Source organism: Lacerta agilis, chromosome 3 (assembly GCF_009819535.1).
Source record: "Lacerta agilis isolate rLacAgi1 chromosome 3, rLacAgi1.pri, whole genome shotgun sequence".
In the NCBI taxonomy this organism is placed as follows: domain Eukaryota; kingdom Metazoa; phylum Chordata; class Lepidosauria; order Squamata; family Lacertidae; genus Lacerta; species Lacerta agilis.
In genome coordinates, this window is record NC_046314.1 from 101,009,501 (window position 1) to 101,034,612 (window position 25,112).

Genomic DNA, 25,112 nt, shown 5'->3' on the forward strand with positions numbered 1-25,112 from the left:
GGCGAGGTGATGTGCTCGTTTAACGCCCCACCCACCCCGAAAACGTTTCTGACCCTGTACAACAACGCATGCTCATTTCTGAGAGACAGCTGCCCCCTCCCTGATTTCATTGCCGCTGCCGTCGCACGCAGCAGATGTAAAGCCCAAGGTGGAAGTGTTCCGACGGCAAGATCTGCTCTGGAGACGCTTGGCAAAATGGCTTCTGTGATCGTTTTTAATTATTAAATTAAAACAACAACAATCGGAAGTAAATCACGGGTAGTAACACAGGGCTAGTGGCAGGTTCTCCCTGCAGTTATTTCCATTGCTCTGCACTACAGTGGTTCATGCTAAGGCAGACGCAGGCGATGCCAGAGGCTAGAGTGGAAACAGGACTTGTGGAGTGTATAAGTACCGAATCTCTGTGAAGTCGATGCCTGTCTCTTTGTGTCCTTTTAAGTAAACGGGCAGAGTGTGTGTATGGACTAGGATAGGTGTGTGAGAGAGAGAGGGAGGGAGGGAGAGAGAGAGAGAGAAGGTGATTCCAGCCCTGCCCACTGCTGTCATGAGGTCCACAAGAGACCTGAATAAATGCAGCCCTCGAGGGAGCAAAGAGGTTTCCCACCTCTGCTTTGCTTAGGCAAAGTTAATCCCCCACAAAATTGGCTAGCTAGCCATCATATTTCCATGTCCCTTCCTGTCTGCTGCTGCAGTACAACCCCCAGACACAATAATACTCATTTGGCAAGAGCCTAGCCGTAGAAGGCTGCCGGGGTGGTGGTGGTGGTGGTGGAGTGGAGAGAGATGGGGGATATATACTGTGTAAAAATAGATGGTACTGGGGACTATTGGGGTCAGGCACCGAAGGAATGGGCAAGCCAGCTTGGGAGCATGGATGAGAGCTTCTCTCAGCGATGCTATCTGGTGGAAAGGATGCACACTAAAGAAGAGGCTGAGACTCTGTGCCCAAAGTTCAGCGAGACAGCGGGTCAAGCAAGAGATACTGGAACTCGATTCTGTGCAGTCAGTAAAACACAGCTTGCAAACATGGGGGTGGGTGCATTCACCAAAGCTGCTATTCCACAGCAGGTGAAGGGGGGAGCTCCCCTATCCGGACTGGCAATGGTCCCGTGTGGGCTAGTGTTTTCCAATGACAGGACACCCTTCTCTTCTACTGTAGTGATATCAACACGAGAGGCAATAATGAGCATTCTAACATGTGAAGATGTTACAGATGAAGTATCCAAAACAGCGACCAACTTGAGATGTAGTATTGGTATGGTGGAGCAGTCAACGTTTGAGATGGGGTGCGGTGATCAATAATGTGGTAGGTTCAGTTAGAGGTGACCAAGGAGGTGTGAGAAGGGAGATCCACACTGCTTGCACTGAGGCCTCTGCTCTCAGCCCGAAGACCCTGGGAATCCTAAAAAAATAAACCCAGTTTCACTTACGTATTCCAATCTTGTATTCATTAAGACCAAGAGCTTGTGTTAAAACAGGAAAACTACCGGTAACCAGCAAGTGTTCAGATTTCTCTCAATACAGCACGGCATGTTCACCTTGAGAGATACAAACTGCACCAGTCATGTTGCAGAAGTAATAATTAAGGCACCCCGCAGTGATGATTCAGAAGTTAAGAGGGGGGAAATCCTTGCTTCCCACTTGATTTCCAGCTTACCCAGGGGAACTTCTCAAATACTACAGCAGCAAATACTTCAGACACATGCATACTTCCAGATCCGTGACCTGGTTTGCATGTAATGCTAAGCCAAACCAAGGCTTGACATGAACACGTGAGCGTGTGGGCTCCCAGAGAGAAGGATGCTCCCACTTTACTCCTCCTCTAGTCCTGCTGCTGTGAGGACAAAGCATGAGCTCAGGTTCAGATGATGCACTAAACCAAGCCATGGTTTACTTCTCAGCAGCAGCATGGCCAGAAGAACAAAGTGGCCTAGATCTGCTCTCTGGGAGCTTGCATGATTGATGAGCCGAAGTTTGGCTTGGAATTAGGTGCGAACTGAACCACTATGTTTCCTCCTGCACTTAATCCAGACTATATCCCTTCCAGTAGTGATACCAATACCCACGGGGAACTCACACATTCTGACATGTTATGCTTTTCACCATAGCTGATCTAACTCTTTCCCTGCACCTGAATATTTTTGTTGTTGTCCATTTGCAGTGACAGAAGGAGTGAAAATAACCTGCAGCTAATGCTGTTTTGGGAACATAGCAAATGGTGCTCTCACCTGGAAGGAATCCTCACTGGATTTATTCAGGTAGTTCAGTGATGCTGCCCGTTTCATGCTAATAAATAAAAATAAAAAATAAAGATGTTTCCATAGCACTGGCTCCAGGTATACTCTTTTCATTGATCTGGGAATACTTTGGGCAAGAAATCTTGACTAAACTTTTTCCACTCTGTGTCTTAAGAGAGACATAGACTATCCCTTTGCCACATATCAAATTAGATATTAGTGTCCTCGACATGCTGATGATACCCAGCTCTTCATAACAACTGACTCAGGAGAGATGCTGTGCAAGCCATAGCCCAGTGCCTGGACTCAGCAGTGGGATGGATGAGTGCCAAAAAACTGAGTCTGAACTCTTCCAAAATAGAGGCGCTGTGGGTGAGCAGTTCCCGAGTCCACTAAACTGGAAAGGTGCCTACTTTGGGTGGGGTCAGTCAACTCTGGAAAAGGTAGGTTTGGAGTTTGGGGGCACTCCTGGATCAACCTCTATCAATAAAGGCTCAAAGAAGAGTTTGGATTTGATATCCCGCTTTTCACTACCCGAAGGAGTCTCAAAGCGGCTAACATTCTCCTTTCCCTTCCTCCCCACAACAAACACTCTGTGGGGTGAGTGAGGCTGAGAGACTTCAAAGAAGTGTGACTAGCCCAAGGTCACCCAGCAGCTGCATGTGGAGGAGCGGAGACGCGAACCCGGTTCCCCAGATTACGAGTCTACCGCTCTTAAACACTACACCACACTGGCTCCTAAATGACCTCCGTAGCTAGAGGTGCCTTCGCCAGCTTCCTTTTCCAGATGAAAGGAAGTTTGGAGAAGATACTTTCCCCAAGCAACATAAAGTGTCTCTCATCAAGGGGTAATGAAAGGTGGTACAGCCCATAAAAATGACTGGAGATGGTTCAGATGAACATTTCCAAGCCTTGGACAAAGTCTCAGCCTTGCATGCTCCCTCATGCACAGTCATTCTCTCTCTCCTCTCCTGAGGCAATCCACAGTTTACCATTCAATCCTAACCAGCAAACTGGTACAGCCAATAAAAAAAATTAAGGTTCTGCAGTCTTTAAGAAAGCAGGGTGCAGGTCTAGAGATGGCAGCTAGCTAGATGCAACAGCCACTGTAAGTTTATCTTACCACGGATTTTGGCTACCTACTCTGAGAGCCTTTTACAAAAAAAGGGCACAGTACAAATGCTTTAAGCAAATAAATATGCAAGCCTCTTACTTGGTGTTCCTTGGCTCCAGCGGGCCATTCCCCTGCAGTTTCTTGACCAGCATTTCACTGCTTCTCCTTATTACATCCCGAATCTTCCCTAGAGAACCGCTGCGTCGAAGGGCACCAGTGCCATCCTGGACAGGAAGACAACAAATGGCAAGAATTGGTGAGATGGCGCGTGAACGGTGACTCGTCCAGAGAGCAGAAGGAAACGGCTCCATGTGATTTGGAGTCAGAACTTAACAGCAACCCTTTAATACAGAGGTAGAGGATCCCTCCCTTTTCCTGTCTGGCAACAATACTGCCAGTATTAAATGGGCTGGTGGCCTACACCAAAACAAGTCTATGTAAATGCACATCACATTTGGAGGCATTATATACAGTGGAACCTTGGTTCTTGAACGGCTTAGTTGATGAACAAATCGTCTCTGGAATGCCAAAAACCCGGAAGTAAGTGTTCCGCTTTTCGAACGTTTTTCGGAAGCCGAACGTCCGATGTAGCTTCTGCTTGAGTGTAGGAAGCTCCTGCAGCCAATCGGAAGCCGTGCCTTGTTTTTTGAACGGTTTCGGGAGTCAAACGGACTTCCAGAACGGATTAAGTTCGAGAACCAAGCAGAGGTGGGGCACCCATGCACTCTAATTCTAATCAGCTCCAGCCAGCACAGCCCATAGTCAGGGGTGACAGGAATAACAGGGCCAAACGCTTCCCATCAATGATTTGAAGAAAAGCGTGGTAGAGGTTTTCCGGGACTGTACCAACTTCAGGTTGCAATTGGGGGCTGCACATGTGAACACTTCCCCGTGAAAGGAAAGAAAACTAGTAAAAGATTTGGCCTGTTCTTTCTCTTCACATCCTATTCTATGTTTTCATCCTCTGGGGGATAAACTGATTTCCCCACCAGCAACCTGATACAACACACTCCCCCCCCCCAAAAGCTGGGTGTGTAAAACAACTTCACTTGCATACTGAAGAACACACTCTTTTTAAGAGAGTTCCTTCTTCTCAACAGACAAATGCATCATTTGCACACAACAGAGGCTGGCATATGCTCTCGCTGCCCTGAATCCACGCCTAGATAAACACAAACAATGGGCATGGCCCACATATAGGCCTGGGAACAAGCAGAAAAGCAGTGTGTGTGTCTTGTGCGTGAGTGAGAGACATTTATTGAAGTTATGGCTGAGTTGCAAAAATTAACATGGGCATTGTTTGCCGTGACCACCCAGCTATCGCAGCATCACTAGGTCCTCACAGCCATGCATATCCACTGTGTGAGCAAGAAATTACGCCCACCGCTGCTCTCAATTTCTCTCATGCAAAACACATTCAGTGATGGGAACGGTTACCAAAATAAATGTTACCTAGAAGGCCTTATTCTGGAATGGTATGTTACTTAAAACAGAATTGTTGTTTACGGCTGTTACAATTTACTACCTGCCCTTCAGCCTAACGTGTCCCAGGGCAGGTAACAATTAAAACACAACATTACTATTAAAACACAGTATTACATATACACACAAAAACCATATAGACCACATCTCTAATGTGAGCACTTTGTGCAAGGAAAGATAGTCAGTAAGAACATCCACACATGTAGAAAAAGGAACACACACTCATACACACAGAGAGAGAGGATTTCAAAGACATTGTAGGGGGTATGGTAAAGTTTAGATTGTCACATGCTCAGAAGCTACAGTCCTCCTCCTATGCAGCTAGAACTATGAAGCCACATTCTTGAGAGGTTGTCATGCAGGAAATAGGTGTGTGTTGCACCCTGAAGGAAGACCATCAGAAGAGGAATGCTGGAGCACACTAACGGTCTATCTGCTTTCCATAAAGGCTAGCCAAACGCTTCCATGAGGCAGGACACTGTGATTTATTACCATGGGGGTGGGGGCAAGAGACTGTTGCCTGCCATTTTCTTTTACCCTATGGGCAATCAGCACTGTCAAAAATGACACCAACCAAGTCATACTTGCTGCATCCAGGCAAACATCTCTACATTTTCACTCCTGTGTGAGTCGTTTACTTTTCTCTTTGGTGAAAGTTTGTGACTCACTGGAATCCAAACTTCAAACCTGATACCCTGTTCAGCAAGAAGCTGCAGGATATGAATAGCATTGATCTAGATCACTGGTGTGGCTGTGTGGCTGGAAGATTCAAGGATGAAGAAACATTTAAACATTTCAGTCTAGTATAGTATAGTATAGTATAGTATAGTATAGTATAGTATAGTATAGTATAGTATAGTATAGTATCATTTTATTTATTTGGTTGGTTTGCAGAATACAGATCTTTTTTCAAAGTCAAGCACTGCTAGTTGTTGTTTCTGTTTGTATGAAAAGGTAAAGGGACCCCTGACCATCAGGTCCAGTCGCAGACAACTCTGGGGTTGTGACGCTCATCTCGCTTTACTAGCTGAGGGAGCCGGCGTTTGTCCGCAGACAGCTTCCGGGTCATGTGGCCAGCATGACTAAGCCGCTTTCTGGCGAACCAGAGCAGCGCATGGAAATGCCGTTTACCTTCCCGCCGGAGCGGTACCTATTTATCTACTTGCACTTTGACGTGCTTTCGAAGTGCTAGGTTGGCAGGAGCTGGGACTGAGCAACAGGAACTCACCCCGTTGCGTGGATTTGAACCGCCGACCTTCTGATTGGCAAGACCTAGGCCCAATTTTTTATTCTGAATGTGTATCCCAGAGAAAAAAGTTTGAGAACCACAGATCTAGATCTATTAGTTATGGATGGAGAGAGAGGGTGAGAGAGAGAGAGAGATCTCTTGCCTCTTAATAGTCCCTATTCCAAACCTAATTTCTCTATTGGAAATTAACCCTTGTAATGGTCCTATTTTCATGGGTTTGTGTCCTTGCTTTGCCTGCATATAGTGGTAACTGGAAAATATGTCCATTGTTTGGCAGCTGCCTTGAATGAAAGCAGAATTAATTAGATCTCTTAATGAAGGAGGTTGGGGAGGGGGCAGCATTCTAGCCTTATTTTAATGCAAGAGACTAAATATCAAGCTTGTTTGGTGGGGGAGGGAGGGAGGAGCTGCAGTTCTTCCCCCGCTATCTCCCCCCCCCCCCCGCTCACAATCCGTAGCTCTGGGAACAAAGCCTATGGGAAATGGTTCTAAGAGCTATCTATGTTTAGCCTAGAGGAGAGACAGTTAAGGAGTAACATGATAGCTGTCTTCAAACATCTGAATATATGTCATGCAGATGGAGCAGGATTGTTCTCCGTTGCCCAGAGGGCAGGACTTGTAATTGGTGGGTGAATAGTTGATTTCAGCTGAACAGCAGGTGAAAATTCCTAATGGCCTTTTCAACTCCATGACTCCCACTTACAACCCTCCCTGTTACATCTGCAAGCACAGAGGGACCACCATATGCTTCCTAAGTAGTGGCAATGCTGCCACCTGAAATGGGTGACTTGGGAGCCGTTTACACCTTTCACCAGGTCCCTGACAGCACTGCACAAGGGGGCAGTGGGAAACTACAAATGCAGCTCTGAGCCGCCTGGCGCAGAATCTGTAGAGTGATGGGCACCTGTCAGGGCCTGAGGAGAGTTGAGTCAAGGAGAGGTGGCTTTCGTGTAGGAAGTGACAGTTATACAATCTGGTCAAACCACTGTATTGTTGCAACTAAGGGCCCTGACGAAATTTAAGCGTAATGACCCAAGATGTGCAGAAATGTAGTTCGCAGTTGCCCTAAGACAGGGGTTGCCAACACAGCGCCCATGGGCAGCAGGGCATCATGTGGCATCTGCAAAAGGTCCCAGTAAATATCCCCTCAAAAATCCACAGTGCAAAAGAGACCACTGTTCCTGCTCAGTTCTTGTTTGTACTGCTTCCTCTCCTACAATGAATGTGCCCCCTTAAACATGCCTGTTACAGGATTGGACATGAACCCTCCTTTCTGTTCTAAACACAGGAGGGGTGCAAAAAATGTCTGTTATCAAGTACTGGCTGATGCAGGTGCCTTTTTCCCGTTGATGGTGAGGGGGAAGATGCCTGTAAAATTTGGTGTACCTGTCTCAGCTCTTCACGTGTGGCAGCCATTTTGTGTTATGCCACAACCACCATTGTATGTCATGTCACAAGCGCACCTGCATGGCAGCCATTTTGCGGAATCTCATTTTTGTTGTGTGTGTTGTTGTTGTTTTTTGCATTTTTATGCCGTGAACCATCCTGACATCTTCAGATGAAGGGAAGCATACAAATTTAACAAATAAAATAAATAAAAGAAACTGGTTCTTGCAGCACTTTCTCAAATTACCAAACATGTCAAAATGGCCCAAAAAGTTTGGCAACCCCCGGCCTAAGTTCTGCTGCAGGTATGGCATGGAAGAGACGCATGAAGATGCCCTAGCTCAGGGATGGGAATCTTCAGATGCTTCTGAACACCATCCCTGGCCATGCTGGCTGGGACTGATGGGAGTTGACTCAAACAGCATTTTGAGGGCCACACATTTTACAACCCTGCTGTAGCTTATAGGGAGGCTCTACAGCAGAGTTTATGCCACAGAATGTTTTTTCCTGACTATGGACAGCTGCTAGACCACTGCAGATTCTCTGGAAAGCTGGATCTTTTTGTTGAGGTCTTCACCAACTTATGTAACTTAGTGTTGTGGGGACATCAACACCTATAAATGCCAAAGGTGGTGTTTGTGGGCTGGGTCAGGACTTTTGTGAGTATTAACACACACAGGAGCAGGCTATAGTTTGGATAGTTGTTGGAAGGTCTGGAAACAAATGGGAGTAGGTGCTGGAGTTGTGAAAAACCAGTTATCTTGGTCAGATCCTTACCTTCGGAAGGCAGTGATCTACCAACCCCTCACTCCTCACTCATGCACTTTTCAGCTAAATATATCTGTTAGGTTGGTCCAGTCCTATAAACTGGATTCCAAACTCTCTGCGGAATATTCCCACAAATTCGGGCACTCCCACTGGCTTTATTGAGCACAGCCATTGACCCAGTAACTCCCAGCCATCCCCTCCAATTGTTTCAGAAGGGGAAGGCCCCTGCTATAGAGAGGGCAAAGGAAGCTCAGGAAAGATGCAACCAGTTTCTTGACCGGCTATACCACAGCAAACGAATCTTTCTTTTCATTGATATTGTAGCTGCACAAAAGAGGGTGAATGGGCCCCATGGTTGTACAAGAAGAGGTACTGTATTGTTTTTTGCTGTAAGTACGCTCCGTGACCATTACTTGCAAGTTCCTGGAGTTTTGTAACATTTCATGTGGGGCTCAGTTTTGTCCTAATTATTTGGAATTGGTTTCGGTCTTTCTTCTGCAGCTGTGTGTGGCCTTGAGAATACCCATGTATATACATCAGATGCTGGGGGAAACCAGGAGAAGCAAAGTGCTACATAGGCTGGCACAGCTGACATTTCATTGAGGTAGGGGGCTGGAGGGTCTTGATGCCAGAGTTTTGCCCTGCTCAAGGAAACTCTAGCACAATTCTCATGTGAAATAGGAGGCATGGACCGTTCATTGGCACATTTAAGGATTTACACAGAAAAGTTTATCTTTTCCAGCTTTATAGCCCAAGAGAAGTCAGGTGTTTGGTTTTTTTTTTTGCTCACAAGAGTTCCATCTGGCTTTTACATGCAAACCTCTTAAATACCGGTACTCGGATTAGAAGCACATAATTTCATTAAATCCTTCCGCAATGTTTGAGCTAGCTGCCACTGCAGCTCACGTTAGCTTCATGTTGATTTTCGTCTCTGCTCTACTGAACTAACAATTGTATGCCTCTCGACTCAGAAGTGAGGTCCACCAGGTTCAAGTGGCTTATACCCACGTAGCATGCACTAGAACGCTACTGAGACCTGCAATCCTATGCTCACTTACTTAGGAGCAAGTCCCATTGAAGTCAATGGCACTTTACTTCCGAGTAGAAGTAGGATTACACCGTAAGGCTATGGGAAAATTGGCAAAGTTTATTATATATTATTTGTATCCACGTAGCAAGTGGGTTCAAAAGATGATTAGACAAATTCATGGAGGATAAATCTATCAAAAGCTACTAGATGCAGTAGCTATGATCTGCCTCCACAGCTGGAGGCAGTAATCCTTCTGAATACCAATTGCTGGTAAAAACAAAAACAAAAACCTTGTGCTTGGGTCTTGCTTATGGGTTTCCCACAGGAATTGGCTGCTGTGAAAACAGGATGCTAGACTAGATGGGCCATTGGCCTGAATCAAAAGGATGCTTCAGATTTCCTCCTAGGTACCATATGGGTCACCTTATGAGTTGAGCTAAGGGGACCATTTCCATGGGATGGCAAGCCAACCACATGCTGGCATCAAACAGGAATATGTATTAAGCAGAGAATAAAGACTTGGGATTCATCTGTTAAGGGACAGAATTGAAAGCAGCACAGGAACTTCAGAGCTTCCCACAATTGCAGGTATCCACAAAGGTATGTTAAAGCAAAGGTCACACAGGGACCATCCACACCTACCTTTAGCCACACGCTTTCTAGGCGCAGGTCAACGCTATAAAGCGCATGGTCAGAGTCCATTTTTGTTTTGTTTTTGCCCTGGCACTTTTATCATGAAAACCCACTCTTTATCGCCAAAATGGAACAAACGGCAATTCAGGTTTTCCATGGATTGTTGCTTGCTCCGATTGAGCGGTAAAGAGCATGCATTTGCAGGGAAAGCACCAGGGCAAAACACACACATATAGACACACACACATGGACACGGTGCTTTAAAACACAGACCTGTACCTAGAAACACACCACAAAAGGAAGTCTGGGTGAGCCCAAAATCTCAGTGCTGTTCTAACATAATATAACTGCATTCCTAAAGAATTGTTAACTGCAACTTAGGCTACTTGCCTTAGACCAGGGCATGCCCAACCTGCGGCCCTCCAGATGTTTTGGACTACAATTCCCATCATCCCTTACCACTGGTCAAACAAACCCGGGCTCTTCTTATTTTAATGTTTTTGATAGGATATTTCACATGTGATGCTTCTCCCATCAACACAACTCCGTGGTAGGAAACACTTTCCTGGTTGAACCCTACCATCAACCTTAGGTCAAGAGAATATACAATCTTACTTCTTTACCCTGCCTTCTGTTTTCAGAAGAGCAGACAAGAAATGTTTTACTGATGAGCTGATCCAACCTGGTATTCCCATCACGAACATTATTAAAAATGCAACTTATATATCCCAGTTCTCCTAAGGGAGGAAGACTCAATCTTTTCCCCCTCGGCGGGAGAAGCGTTTGGGTGACTGAAAACATTTGAGCAGTTTTGCTTTGCTTTGTGCTCCCAAAATATTTTTGCTTTCTTGCGAAGCTGGTGTGCAGTGATGCCCGGGAAGCCACAAGGACAGGCAGGGTAAACTTGGAGGCAGATAGGGAGAGACAATATAGTGCAGGAAAGTGGGAATGAATCCAGGTCCACTGCTGTCCTGCAGCAACGATTCATATATTTTTTATTCCTATAAATGCCTGTTGCAGCATTTTCCCTTAGAGGTGTAGATTCTTAGACCCACTGAACCTCAGACTGTATGGGTAAGCAATAATCCTGAACAACAACAACAACAAAAACAGGTCTTCTTAAAGCTTCCGTTTCCCCCTTCTGTTTCACAGAGTGACTTTGTACACGGTGGCTACTGCACAGGGAATAGCAAATCCTTTCCACCCACTTGCTCCATAATAGTCAGCCAGTCAGTCTCACACATGCTTCATTCATGCTTTACACACGTACCTAAGGCCAGTTTGCTGCCTGCTTTTCACAACAGAGCATTTGCAGCGTGTGGAAGCCTATAAAGATTTGCCCTCGGAGGACAATGCTCTTAAAAGGATAAGGAAGAGAGGCGGCATGGTGAAAAGAGTCACGGAGAAGAAGGGGATGAGGTCCTTCTGCCTTTAATTGGAGGTAAATCAGTTTACAACATTAAAGGAAAGCACCAAGTATGCGCCAAAGGCAGAAAGTAGAACACACTTTTAGCACCCCCCAGCAAGTGCTATTTTATTTTTGTTTTTTTAAAAGGCTTGTGGAGAGCCCCAGTGCAAGGCAAAATGCAGAGCTGGGCAGAGAGCTGGCTGAGGCTCCATCGCTCTAAGGGCAGGCCCTGGAAGCAGCTTCCCAGGACGGGCTCCAGAGGCATCTTCACAGCATCCTGGGACAGACTCCACCTCCCCACTCGGTGCAGGGCAGAACCGCAACCATGTGTAAAAGAAGCATCAATGGGTTCTTAGCAACTGCAGCCTGCTCTGCCTCTGGATGGGTAGGTTACACCTCTCCCTACCGGCTCCCTTTATGGGGAGGCAACAGCTGCCATGCCCCAGACATGCATTAAGTTGCCCCTTTTCAGAAGCAGACAGGCAAAAATGCAAAAAAGTTCCGCTGTGGCTGCAAAGGACTTCCCAAAAGGAGCCCCAAGAGGCATTTAGGCCCAAGAGCCTTCAAACTGTCCTGCCACACAGCTCCAGCCGAGAGCATCCTTTCCGGGTCAGGCACTCCCTTGACCTGCATCCTGCCTCCAGCAGCTTCAGAAAGGACAGCACAGGGCAATAACGGCATATGCTTATGATTCAGTTCCAGCACTCTATGGTTATGGGCAGCTGGAGCAAAAGGGGTCTTACCTAACACCTAGCCCTAATTCTAATTTATAAACGTTATCTAGTCGCCGTCTTCTTTTAAAGCCAGCTATACTCACAAGAACACCAAATCACATCAAAAACAGCCACAAAAGCTATGCATGGGTAGGAGAGCTGAAGGGAAAAAAATTCCCTCACACCTGCATGCCTTGGAGGAGGATCAAAGCGCCTGGCTCCCCTTCAGAAACATAAAGGAGTTATACGTCCAGCACCAGTGCAAGTGATGAATTAACCGTCTCCCTTAGAAACTAGAGCCCAGAAAATTCCAGCGCCCAGATTTCCCTTCAGGCATTGCTAGACCCTCTGCATCAGGGGTGGAGAACTTCAGCCTATGGGCCAAATACGGCCTGCCGGGCTTTCCCACTTGGCCAATCGGCTTCCCCCTCAAGCCCTACTCCCAGCCTCCTCCACAGCCCCATTTCCACTGCTTCTCAGATGCTCACTGCGGATCGGTTGAGCAGCGCAAGGGGGAGGGAGATCGCAGGGAAGTTAGGTTTCAACCACCCCTCCCCACAACCCTGCCGCTCGTCTGTGTGAAACAGCTGAGAAGCAGGGGAACCAGGCCCACCAAGCTGCAACACTCGCCAGCTTGGCTTCTTCACTGTGCGCTGAGAAAGGGGGCCCTCTTCTCAGCGAGGAAGCGCAGCAGAATGACAATACAGGGAGACAGCAACGTCCTCCTGCGTTGTCAACTCAGCCCTGCCTGTTTGACTACAAGAGGGCAGGCAGGGAAGTGGGTGGATGGAGGGAGAAAGGAGAAGGGAGACAGAACCAGGATAGTGTCTGGAAGTGAGTGAATACGCCAAATGCGTGGAAATGCATGAATGCTGTGTGTGTGTGTGTGTGTGTGTGTGTGTGTGTGTGTGTGTGTCCTTGCTCTGTCCAATTTGGATTTGGCCCTGACTGATACTGGCCATGTAGGTTTCCATAATGTTGTTGTTGTTGTTCAGTCGTTCAGACGTATCCAACTCTTCGTGACCCCATGGACTAGAGCACGCCAGGCACCCCTATCCTCCACTGCCTCCCGCAGTTTGGCCAAACTCATGCCAATCGCTTCGAGAACACTGCCCAACCATCTCATCCTCTGTCGTCCCCTTCTCCTTGTGCCCTTCTCCTTCCATAATGTAATATGGGCCAAAAAATAAATGCTCTGCATGCAAATGGACTTCTCTCCAACACTTCCCCAGACTTTGCTTTCTACTTAACAAATCCCTTCCCGTATTCTCTCCAACAATGTGCCCTTTTTCACAGTCTACATTTAAATCCCCACCTCATTAAAAAATTAAAAAAATAAATTCCGAGAGCACACTGCAAGTCCCGCTGTATGCCCCAGTTCCTAAGGGAACACTCTCTCTCTCCTCCTCCTCCTTGCTCCAAATGGCTCTCTCAGCTCCCTATGCCCTCATGCATTCAGTGGCATGGCTGCCACCAAGGCTGAAATCTTACGTACCTGGGAATAAGTGCCAATGAGCACAGTGAGACGCGCTTCCAAATAAACATGTAGGACAGAGCTGTCAACCTTCCTTTTTTGCATTGGGAAACAGCGCTGGAATAAGGGAATTTCCCGCAAAAAAGGGAAAGTTGGCAGCTATGATGTAGGACTGCACGTCTCTCTCACACTTCCACTGTACACTTCCATGCCCCAACCCGAAATTCCCTTCCCCATCCCTTAAAATATTCCCCAATGCCCCATCACAATGGGCCGACCTACTGCCACCTTAAAACCGAGGCCTTCTATTTCTGCCCCTGGCTGTCTTGCATGCAAAGAGCCTTTAGATCTCAGCCTTCTTGTACAAGGATGTGCAGCTCCAACCCTCTCTCCCACTTGCCTAGCCAGGCTTCTAAAATAAGTAGCAGCTACAATTGCTACTGACACACCCATTTGGTGTGGGTTTCAGGGTGGATTTTGTGTGTGTGTGTTTGTGTGTGACATTTGGCTGGGACCTTGCGGTCTCCAGAGTTAAACCACAGCAAGGTCAAAACATTTACATTCATGACAATAAATTAAAGAGATGCAAATATGCAGTCCCGTTTTGCCACCCCCGCCGCACAACAAGAGGAGCGGCAACGAAGCAGAGGCAGTTGAGTCACCCTTGTCTGCGATTATCCCTCCTGTTGCGGAAAAAAAGGAACTGTGTGAGGAAATGCTCCTGAGTTCAGAGTCCTAGAGAGGCTGTTTCTTCTGAAATGCAGGTGTCTTGTAGTGCTAGACTGGCAAGGGAAGTCCAGACCAAAAGTCTAATCAGAGGGGCCAGTACTAGACAGGCCATGAAAACGCTATCCATGACTGTTGCAGCCCCTCTAGCCTACCCTCCTCCAATGTCTCCATGCCATGCAGGAGACAGACTATGCCCAGCTCATTTAAAATAAGGTCCTCATCTCACGCTTCTGCCTCTCACGCTTTGGCCCTGGCATGCCCGTCAGTGTTTTTATTTTCCTACAATGTGTCCCAGTTCTCTTTCTTTACCCTGCAAGAATAGGCTAAGAGGATCCATCAGCAAGGAGAATGGACACGAGCCTGAGGCTTCTTCCATCTCCATCTGGACAGGCCCAGTCCCTATGAGAAGGTGGCTGCAAGGCTTTTACCTGTGGTGGCAGCGGGCATGCAAATGCCATTTAGGCATCCCAGACATGACCAGATGAACAGGAAAGGAAAACAGAGCACGGAACAAGGATGGGGGTTATTGGACTACAACTCCCATCATCCCTGACTCCTGGCAATGAAGGCTGGGGATTCCAACAACATCAGGAGGGCCACACACTCCTCATCCCTGGCACAGAGTACAATTCGCCCATCTCCCTAACTTTCCCTGCCATCTGAAGCTAGGGGTGAGAAACACACATATCCCAATGTCTACCCTGCCCGCCCCCCGCCATCTGCTCTGGCTTCAAGGGAAAGGGGAGGGGGAAGGAGGCAGAGAGAAGGGCAAGGCGGGGTGGGAGGAGAGCTAAAATGGGAAGCAGAAATATCTGAGTTATGCTAGAAGGCAAGGAGAGGGATGGTGGGAGATGGTGGAAGGAAGCCAGGTGGAGGAGTAGGGCAAAGAGACGGGCAGCAAGGACCTCTTCAGACTGCAGAAGACCTTCGTCGAGGGCCCCCGTTAAGATGCAGGAAAGAGAACGGAGGAAGTCACAAGGAGTTCTGCCAAAGTCCTGCACTGGTGGAGGGGAAGGGGTGGGGCAAAATGGCGGATTCACGGAGTTTCTTCCTGCTCTCTCTTGCCGGTTGACATGGTAGCGGTAGAACCAGGGTGCAGCCAGCTGGACGTTCCTCTGCGGGTGCCGTTCCACTCCTCGGTGCCCGCCGGGTTGGGGTTGGGGACCGCTGTGGAGTCCTTGCCAAGGAGAGCAGGAACGGTGGAAGAAGTTTGGGAGGGGGTGGCTTGGAGGAAGAAAGCCAGAAGGGATGGCACACAAACATCCGGGCGATTGTGGTGAAGGGGTGGGGTGGGGTTTGTGTGTATGGTGGTGGGGAAGGAGTCTCAGGAGGCATTTAAGCCTAGTGCACAGAGAGGAGAAAGACAAAATTTTACAAGGCCATAGTGAGGATGCACAACAACCCCAAACGAAAAGGAGATACAAGCCAATGGGAGGGAAGGGAGATACAAGCCAATGGTACAAGCACGGGGAGCAAACGACTGCAAGTCAGTGGGGTGGGGGTGGGGAAATCACACAGCTGCCCTTTATTGGGGGGTGAGGGGCAAGGAATTTCCTTGGGCAACATGCGATTGGCTAAAGAGTGCTTCAAAATATTCACAGCATAGGGCTTTGCTTAGTCATGGGACCTGGGGGCAGTAACCAGACCCTTTGCCAATCCTGCCATCCTCTGAATGTTTTGGACGACAACACCCATCAGCCAGGAGCTGATCAGTATTGTAGTCCAAAACATTCAGAGGACGCCAGGGTTGGAGAAGACTGCCGAGTGCAAGGACGAACACTAGATTGCAGTGGCATAAATGAAGTCTCCCTCAGTTATTCCAACACCTCCTGCTATTACCAGTCTAATATTGAGGGGTGGGAGGGTTTAGAGGGGAAAGGAAAGGAGGGGGAGTGGCAAATATGAAAGGACATATTCTGTTTCTCAAAGAAAATGCTGCTCCCTTGCTCCTTTCCAGAATCCATCTCCTTGACCCCATGAGCTAAATGGATTGGGTTACATTTAATGTAACACTAAGCGGATCGTCCTGAGAATTCTGGGAAGCAGCATAGGGCACATGTTCGGCTCATGAGGGTTGGTGGGCAGGCTAGCAAGGCCTCACATTTGTTCCACGTAAACCGAGCACGTAATTTCCGTGAGCACATTTCAGGAGGCAACCGTTGGAAGTGGGAACCCTGTCTTTCGGAAGAGTTCGCCTCACTGATCTTCTCAGTGAGGAATCCAAGGAAGCTCAATTCTCCCTGGAATACAGTTTGAACTGAAAAGAAGTATGGCAGTAGCAGGGCCTGGTGCCTTATCTCAGTCAGTTGTTTTTAAGACTCTGGGGGATGTGGGCAGCTGCGAGTTTCAGCCCTTTTCTGGAGTGGCTCCTTAGGCTCTCCATCAATAGCTCTCAGATGGCCCTGCCTCCATTCAGCTGGAGAAGGAAGTTCTATCTGATCCATGTCGCTGGCAATCCTTTAAGGCTCAAGCAAGCTGATCCACCATCTTGAACAGGGGTCCCCAAACTAAGGCCCGGGGGCCGGATGCGGCCCAATCGCCTTCTAAATGCGGCCCGCGTACGGTCCGGGAATCAGCGTGTTTTTACATGAGTAGAATGTGTCCTTTTATTTAAAATGCACCTCTGGGTTATTTGTGGGGCCCGCCTGGTGTTTTTACATGAGTAGAATGTGTGCTTTTGTTTAAAATGCACCTCTGGGTTATTTGTGGGGCATAGGAATTCGTTCATTTTTTTTCTTTTTCAAAATATAGTCCGGCCCACCACATGGTCTGAGGGACAGTGGACCGACCCCCTGCTGAAAAAGTTTGCTGATCCACCATCTAAAGCAGGGTTTCCCAAACTTGGGTCTCCAGTTGTTTATGGACTGCAGTTCCCATCATCCCTGAACACTGGTCCTGCTAGCTAGGGATGATGGAAGCTGTAGTCTAAGAACAGCTGGAGACCCATGTTTGGGAAACCCCGATCTAAAGAAACATGCAACGAGATAGGGAAGGGTTTGTAGCATAAGGGTGTGGCCTCTGCAGCAAGAAGAGCATTCAAGAATGTAGAAATACTACTGCAATGCAGGCTCACAGTACAGACATCCAGCACCTGAATTACCAGCTCTTCCTCAGGGATGAAGCCCACCCTAAGCCCTGGAGATAGCTATATAAAATATGGGGGGAAGGGGAACAGGCAGTCCTTTTTCTCCAGGAGGTGGAATAGATCCCAACAGCCTTTCTCAAGCTGATGCCCCACCAGAAGTTGCTGGATTGCAGTCCCTGTCATCCCCAACGTTTAGCCATGCACGCTGGGGCTGATAGGAGTTGGGAGTCTGACAACTTCTTGGGGGGGGGGCGGCACCAGGTTGGGGAAGCCAGCCACAGAACAAAGGGTAGCCCCAGTCATAGCTTGCAAGGGACACTAGCCTAAGTAAGAATGAAGACAAACGCAACATTTGAAGAGCAGAAGGAAGTGGTTTGAAAGCGCCCTTTCCAGACTAATTACAAAATGAACCGCTGAAAAGCTGGTGCTCAAGTTGTGGAGGAACTGCTCCTCATGACATTCTATTTATTTAATTTATATACCACCTTCATCTTCCAAGGATCTCAGAAATCATCCACCCACCTCTCCCTACAATTCCTGGAGCGGTTTTGGAACTCTTTTTTTAAAAAATATTGGTTTGTGGGTTTTTTGGTTAAACAAAGAATAAACGTATATGGCAGGGTGGGTGGGGAGAGAGGAAGATGAGAACTTTTGCTAATTCTTCCTTCAACTTGCAACCCCTTATATTTCCTGAAAATCTGCGGTGGAATCTCCGGACCAAAATGGTGCTGGAGGATACAGGGCTAAGGGGGAATTGGCAAAAAAAATTAAACCCCACCCCACCCAGTCCAGTGGAAGCCTCCACCGGATCGCAAGACCCCCTGCATTTGATGAGGTGGTAGGCTCTCCCTCTGCATCAAGTCTGAGAAGAGGGGAAGGCTGATCAGGTGATCGTTCAGCTGGCTGGACTGTACGTCCACAATGCAAGCTGCAAATCACAAAGCTAGAATCGCATGGTGGGTGGAGGTGGAGGGGGCCTGTGACTGCTCTTAAAATACCACGTCTGTCTTCACTCCAAGAGGGAAGTGTCATTCTCTGAAAAAGTAAAGAACGAGGACTTAGGATTAGGGAGTTCTATACACTCCTTTTTCCCAAGTTTCTATGGGGTCCTCACATTCTCTTACAGTTTTTGTTCACGTACTGCCTTTTAGGTACAATCCACAATCAAGATTGCAAGACACCCTGGCGCTGATTGGCTGTCATGGCAATTTGCCTGCGATAGATGGGGGATGGAGAGGCGCATGCAAGCAAGCGAACAGCTGCAGAGAGGATGGAGAGTTAGTGAGCGATGGAGAGAGTGCATGTTAAATGTAACCAAAGCGTTAAAACAATGGGTCGGTAAGTCCCTCCTCATCCTTTATCTAGGTTAAATTCCTTGCTGCTAGCTGCATCTTATGGAGATCCCCAAAGGAACAAACGTGCTTAAAGGCTGCATCGAGGCAAGCTTCGCATCCTCACACACCTGCCCCAACTCGGAGTGGGTACGAAACACACTTCTCCCCAAGCCAAGGAAGAAGAAGAAGAAGAGTTTGGATTTGATATCCCACTTTTCACTACCCTAGGAGTCTCAAAGCGGCTCACATTCTCCTTTCCCTTCCTCCCCCACAACAAACACTCTGTGAGGTGAGTGGGGCTGAGAGACTTCAACGAAGTGTGACTAGCCCGAGGTCACCCAGCAGCTGCATGTGGAGGGGTGGAGACACGAACCCGATTCCCCAGATTACGAGTCTACCGCTCTTAACCACTACACCACACTGGCTCTCAACATGTCTAAGAACCAGTCTTCGAAGTGGGAAAGCCAAAACCAAAACCAGGGAAAGAGTCAAGATGCTTTTCTTCAAGGCTCGTATTCTTCCACCAAAACTCACTCATTACACGGACATAGTAATGTTGCCACTAGCTGAAATCTCTTAATCCTGCTGCTCGCCAGAGACGATGTCCCACCAGTCCGCCCAGCCCCAAGGCTCCCAAGCACTCTGCTAGGAAACAATCTGCGTATAGGAAGAAGCAAACTCCTCTTGTTGATAAAATACCAATCCAGGGGTCAACAAAGAAGGAGGAGGGCAGAGAAGGAGGTTACCTGCTCTAACTCATACTCGCCTACAGAAAATACAGTTGTGGTGTGTGTGTGGCCTCTTGCAACTTTGAGATGCCTTTGAGTCTTCACACATTCATTCCGGTGCCTCTTGGAATTTCCTTCAGATACTGAACACACACACACACACGCAAACACACACACGCAAAAACACACACATGTATACACACATACACACCCTACCCCATAAACATCCATTTTCCCGGAGAGCGGCAGCCCTAGGACCCTAACCAAAACAAAGTCCTTTAAGCTCTTCCCTCCGAGAGTGAAGTTATCTCCTGGGAAGTGAAACCACCTTCTTTCTCCCTGCCCACCCCTTGTCCCTGCAACAGATCAGGGGAGAGCAGCACCGTAGGATGTTAGTAGAGGAGATCAAAGCACCTACGATCAGTGGCTCCTGCTCTTTCTTCCACCCACCTAAAAAACTGGGGGACAGGAGATACTAAGTTCTGAGTTGTGTGGGGAGGACTAAGATGGAAAGAGCTCCCTCCCTGAGTCTGGCTACCTGGCAATAAGAGGAGCAGGCAGGGAGCATGCAAGAGGATGGATGGAGGTGGGCATGCCACGACAGGCCATCAGCTCCCCGAGTTGGCAGGGGCAGCAACTGGCGGACAAAAAAAGAAACAACAGCTCTGGGTAGAGTTTGCTGCCCTCTGCCTCTCTCGGCTGGGCTAGGCGGGTCTTGATGGTGGACTTGTACTTACCCCATTCCATTCCACGCCCATACTCACTTCCTCGCTACCATCTGTGGCGCTCTCATACTTGACGCTGCCCCCCAGGCTGTCTCGGCTCCTCCGCCTCTCGGAGCCGTCGCCCTCTTTCAGAATCTCTACCACCTTGGTCTGGTTAATGGGGTCAATGCCCTGCAAGAGGACAAGCACAAAACAAAGAGACAAGGGGGGTTGGGGGTGGGCAAGGGAAGAGCATTGCCCCTCAAACATTTCCTAGAGACGTACAACACTTCCTTCCTGGCCATTAACACGCCAAAAGGTCATGTGTATTAAATTTTTTTCTGGTGGCAATTTTGGGTGGAGACAGGAAGGTGCGTTCAGGAAGGGGACTGGAAAGACTATAGAGTTGCCCTTTCGCTTCCTGGATCCCACTGTTGTACGCATGCCAAATTCTGCACCAAGACACTGGTCACGTCTGCAGAATCAGATCTTGACTTCCTAAACCAAAATATGCCTGAGCTGCACACAGCCCCTTTATTCCTGCTTCGCTCCTCCCTTCGCATGAGTGAGCAACCCGACTTTTCAGTTAACATCTGAACTAGAAAACTATGGTTAATGGCTTCAACACAAATTGGGATATTAATTAAACTTTAAATTATGGCTTCATATTCTGGCTTGTTTGGAAGCCACTAACCATGAGTGGTATTCAACTAAATTATCCCGCTACCACTGCAGGATTCTTCTCCCCTATGCATCTCCTCCTTCTGGTGCACCATGCATCCCCTCCAAAAAAAAAATCTACTCCAGAGTACTGGGCAGAGCTGTCAACTTTCCCTTTTTTTGCAATGGGAAACGATGCTGGAATAAGGGAATTTCCCGCAAAAAAAGGGAAAGTTGACAGCTATGGTACTGGGGGAACCCCTAGAACAGGGAATTTAAAGAGATGCAGGGGAAGGCGGTGGATAAAGTTCCATTGCACAAGCAGAAATCTTTGCAGCTTTTGAACTATCTACTTAGTGCTATGCTGAATACAACCCCATCTCCCACCTCGGTTTAGATGTACTGGGAAGCTATAGCTGACTAAGGCTTCCTGTCTTGCTAGTTGGCTTGTGTGAAGGGAGGGGAAGAGAGAGGAGGAGCAAAGGTGGCTTCATGCGCCTTCTGTATATCTTGACTTTCTAAGAACATACAAAAACAGTCCTCCTGGATCAGACCAAAGGTCACGAGGTCACCTACATGGTGCCTGCAGGCACCCATGTGCCACACAGGGTTTCTCGGGTGAGCTCAAGGTCTGCTCCCCAATCCTTCCACTCATTGAAATTCTACTGCAGCTAATAGAATATGTACCCACGACTGTTGCTCTGGTTTGCAAATGTGCCCGGGGGCCCAAAATGTTTGGTGACCCTGAAATCCAATCCTATCGCCTATCGTGACCAAACAGATATCCCTGGAAAACCCACAAGCAGGAGAAGAGGGAAACAGCTTTCTTCCACTGTTTTCCCCAGGAACCTAAGCTGAGATTTGGTTTTGTGAACATGGCTGTTGTGCGGCTTGTATGGATTGCATACACATTTTATATATATGCATATATTTGCCCAAAACACACCTCCCCCCCCCACTTTTGTTATTCGGGGGTGGGGCATGGAGCAATGGGACAGTAACAAAACCCTCTTCCTCCATCACTACATAAGCTTCACCAAAGATTGCCCACACTTCCATAGCCATAATGCAGGCATAGGCAATCTCTGGCCCTCCAGATGTTTGGGACTACAATTCCCATCATCCCTAGCTAACAGGACCGGTGGCCAGGAATGATGGGAATTGTAGTGCCAAACATCTGGAGGGCCGGAGTTGGCCTATGCCTGCCATAACAGCTAAAAAACTTGCCTTTAAAAAAATATATGAAGCCAAATGTTCTCCAGATGCTGAATTCCACAGTCATCTAAATGATCCAGTTGTGAAATACACTGAGCTTAGCTCAGCTCCTGGCAACAAAGGACTAGGACATCAGGATGAGACCATCAAGAACATCCAAAGTAAACCAGGGGGAAAATAAACACACATACAAGGAGTGTTCCTGAAACTCTTCCATGTCATGCCTTTGAGCAACTATGTGGCCTGGGCACAATTCTATATAAATTCATTGCAGTCCAACCAGCTGGGCAGATCTACAATAATGATCTAAAGCTCATTTTCTGATTAAGCGGAACTTTTCCAAAGGAGTCATCAAGCACATGACAGGCAATCAATGCATTTATGCAATCCAATCTTGGACTGAGATATGAATGAGCTCTGTGCACCCGCACACAGCTGTTCTACTCCTTCGTCAAGTCAGGATGCCACAGTTAGCTTCCCATTATGTCCAAACTGGGAACTATGGCTAATGGCTTCCCAACAAGCCAACATTGTAAAGCCATGAACCGTAGCTTCATGTTCTGGCTTGGTTTTGGGAGCCATTAACCATAGTTTCCTGTACAGACATAAAGGGAAATTATGGATAATTACAATTACCCGATTTGCTTTCCTGTAAGGAAGCAAAGCAGCTGCTTACAATTGCATGAAGCTCATTCATACTGCGGCTTAATAAGACAAGATTTTATTGCCTGAACCCAGAGAATGTCAAGTAAATTATTTCGGCCGGATTCTATAGCCTGCTGCGATTTGTTTTGCTGATGAAGTGGAAGGATCCTGGCAAAAAAAAACACATTGAGCTGCAACTTTCCAGCAAAAGCCACACTGACAAACAACTGGCCATACCACCTCAATCAACACCAGCAGGGAACTTTATAAGGGCATTTTACATATTTGATGACAGCCAGTGGTTTAGGCTCCACCGTATAAGCCTTAAATTGACTGGCAAATCTAAAAATCAGATGAAACACTCAACTTTTGCTTTCTTCTCCCTAGAGCTCCCTTTACACAAGAAGTTGTTCGTGGGGTGGTGCTGGCCTTACCTGTCTCCGGGATCGCACTGCACACTCCTCCAGCGTTTCCGCAGCCTCCAGCTTGCCCTGGCGCCTGTACAGTGCGCCCAGGTTTCGCAGGGTGGTGTTCACTGTGGGGCTAAGGAGAAAGTGAAACACTGAAGCCAGCAGTCCTTGCTTACCATGGCAGTACATTGAACAGTGAGCTGCCCTTGTCTACACTCCCCCCCCCCACTTTCCATGACACTGAGATTGCTTAGCTCAGTGGTGGCCAAACTTCACCCTCCAGCTGTTTTGGGACTACAATTCCCATCATCCCTGACCACTGGTCCTGTTAGCTTAGGGATGATGGGAGTTGTAGTCCAAAAACAGCTGGAGGGGCCAAGTTTGGCCACCACTGGCTTAGCTGAATGATTACTATCCAGAAATTACATAGAACAGTCATAGGCAAACTCGGCCCTCCAGATGTTTTGGGAATACAACTCCCATCATCCCTAGCTAACAGGACCAGTGGTCAGGGATGATTGGAATTGTAGTCCCAAAACATCTGGAGGGCCAAGTTTGCCTATGCCTGACATAGAACACCCCTTGCTATTAGGCACTAAATGGGCATATTCATATCAGTAGCAGAAGCTGAAAGCTAAAAAATAAATAAAATGGGTGGGATCCGAAACTACAGCAGGCTTTTGGATCCAGTGGATACTTCCGCTAAAGGAAAAGGAGAAGTGACTTTTGCCGATGTGCCCTTCCTGCTGTAGCCCCCACCCCAATGCGACTTTCTATCCTGTTCTGAAGGGTCCCCCAAACTCTCTGGAGCCAATTTTCAAGGAAGGAGGTGCTCTGAAGGCGGGGTGGGGGTGGGGGAACTGGAAAATATTAACCTCCCATTAGTAAAGCCACCCACTGCATCAAAAGCTGTTACAGGGGCACTTGGGCAACAATTCAATTCAACCCTTTCAGTCACAGAAGGGACGGGTTTTTTTCACTGGGGGTACCAGTGTTGTGGAAAACTCCTCCCGATAAAATATGAAGCCCCATCGGTATTGGTGTACCACCGGCTCCTCTTTAAACCAGGGACCTCCTGTTTCCAATTGCTGTTTTACTGTTGTATTGTTTTAATGGGCCTGTTCATTTTCATTGGGGATTAATACATATTTAATATTTCGATGAAATTGTTCCATTGTGCTCTTCAGTTATTTATCTATAATTAAGCTTAATACTTTTAAATCACTTAGAAGCCACCTTGGCAAGCAAGTGGCATATTAATAACTGAAATAGCCGTAATAAAGGACTCCTGAAAACAACTTACCTGCTGACCTTACATGCCTTGTACCAGCCACCATACTCTGCGTATGCAATGTTTTCTCTGTGCTTGCTCTGGAAAGAGGAATTGGGGAGGGGGGGGAGGAGAGAGAAAAAGAGAGGACTTGGTTAGAATAGTCAAAGCATCAGTGCACAAAAGACCATGGGCTAGTTTGTTTGCCTCTGCTTGCGTGCCTAGCAGGGATAAAAAGATATAAGCTTGTTTGGTCCCAGTTACCTTGCCGCCATGTCAGCTCCAATATTGGTATGCTTTGAGACTATATACAGATAGACCACTACCATTTAGAACAGGTGTGAAGAACCTTTGGCCTGCCTGGACTACAACTCTCATCAGCCCCAGCAACACTGCCCAATGGCCAGGGATGATGGGAATTGTGGGTTAAACCACAGAGCCTAGGGCATGTCGATCAGAAGGTCGGCGGTTCGAATCCCCGTGACAGGGTGAGCTCCTGCTGCTTGGTCCCAGCTCCTGCCAACCTAGCAGTTCGAAAACACGTCAAAGTGCAAGTAGATAAATAGGTACCGCTCCGGCGGGAAGGTAAACGGCATTTCCGTGCGCTGCTCTGGTTCGCCAGAAGCAGCTTAGTCATGCTGGCCACATGACCCGGAAGCTGTACGCCGGCTCCCTCGGCCAGTAAAGCGAGATGGGAGCAGCAACCCCAGAGTCGTCCGCGACTGGACCTAATGGTCAGGGGTCCCTTTATCTTTACCTAACATTTTGAAGGGCCAAAGGTTCCGCACTTCTGGATTTAGAATGACACCACTGTCCCCTAAAAACCAGAGAATGAGAT

The 25,112-nt window shown here is 47.8% G+C and overlaps 1 protein-coding gene across 6 annotated transcripts in view; it reads right to left on the reverse strand.

Moving 5' to 3' along the window:
• Positions 1-196: 196 nt before the first annotated feature.
• The window catches only part of KLC4 (kinesin light chain 4), a 60,076-nt gene continuing 35,160 nt past the window's right edge, over positions 197-25,112 (reverse strand). For 2 of the 6 annotated variants that reach the window (XM_033144938.1, XM_033144940.1), the window contains exons 11-16: positions 24,308-24,375; positions 23,029-23,137; positions 20,108-20,266; positions 3,451-3,575; positions 2,229-2,286; positions 197-1,402 (exon numbers count right to left, since the gene is read on the reverse strand). In XM_033144938.1, the coding sequence (XP_033000829.1) occupies positions 1,313-1,402; positions 2,229-2,286; positions 3,451-3,575; positions 20,108-20,266; positions 23,029-23,137; positions 24,308-24,375 (609 nt within the window). In that variant the 3' untranslated portion in view covers positions 197-1,312. Of the gene's footprint in view, positions 1,403-2,228; positions 2,287-3,450; positions 3,576-13,872; positions 15,565-20,107; positions 20,267-23,028; positions 23,138-24,307; positions 24,376-25,112 lie in introns of those variants that run through there. The other 4 variants (XM_033144941.1, XM_033144942.1, XM_033144944.1 and 1 more) reach the window with 4 other exon arrangements.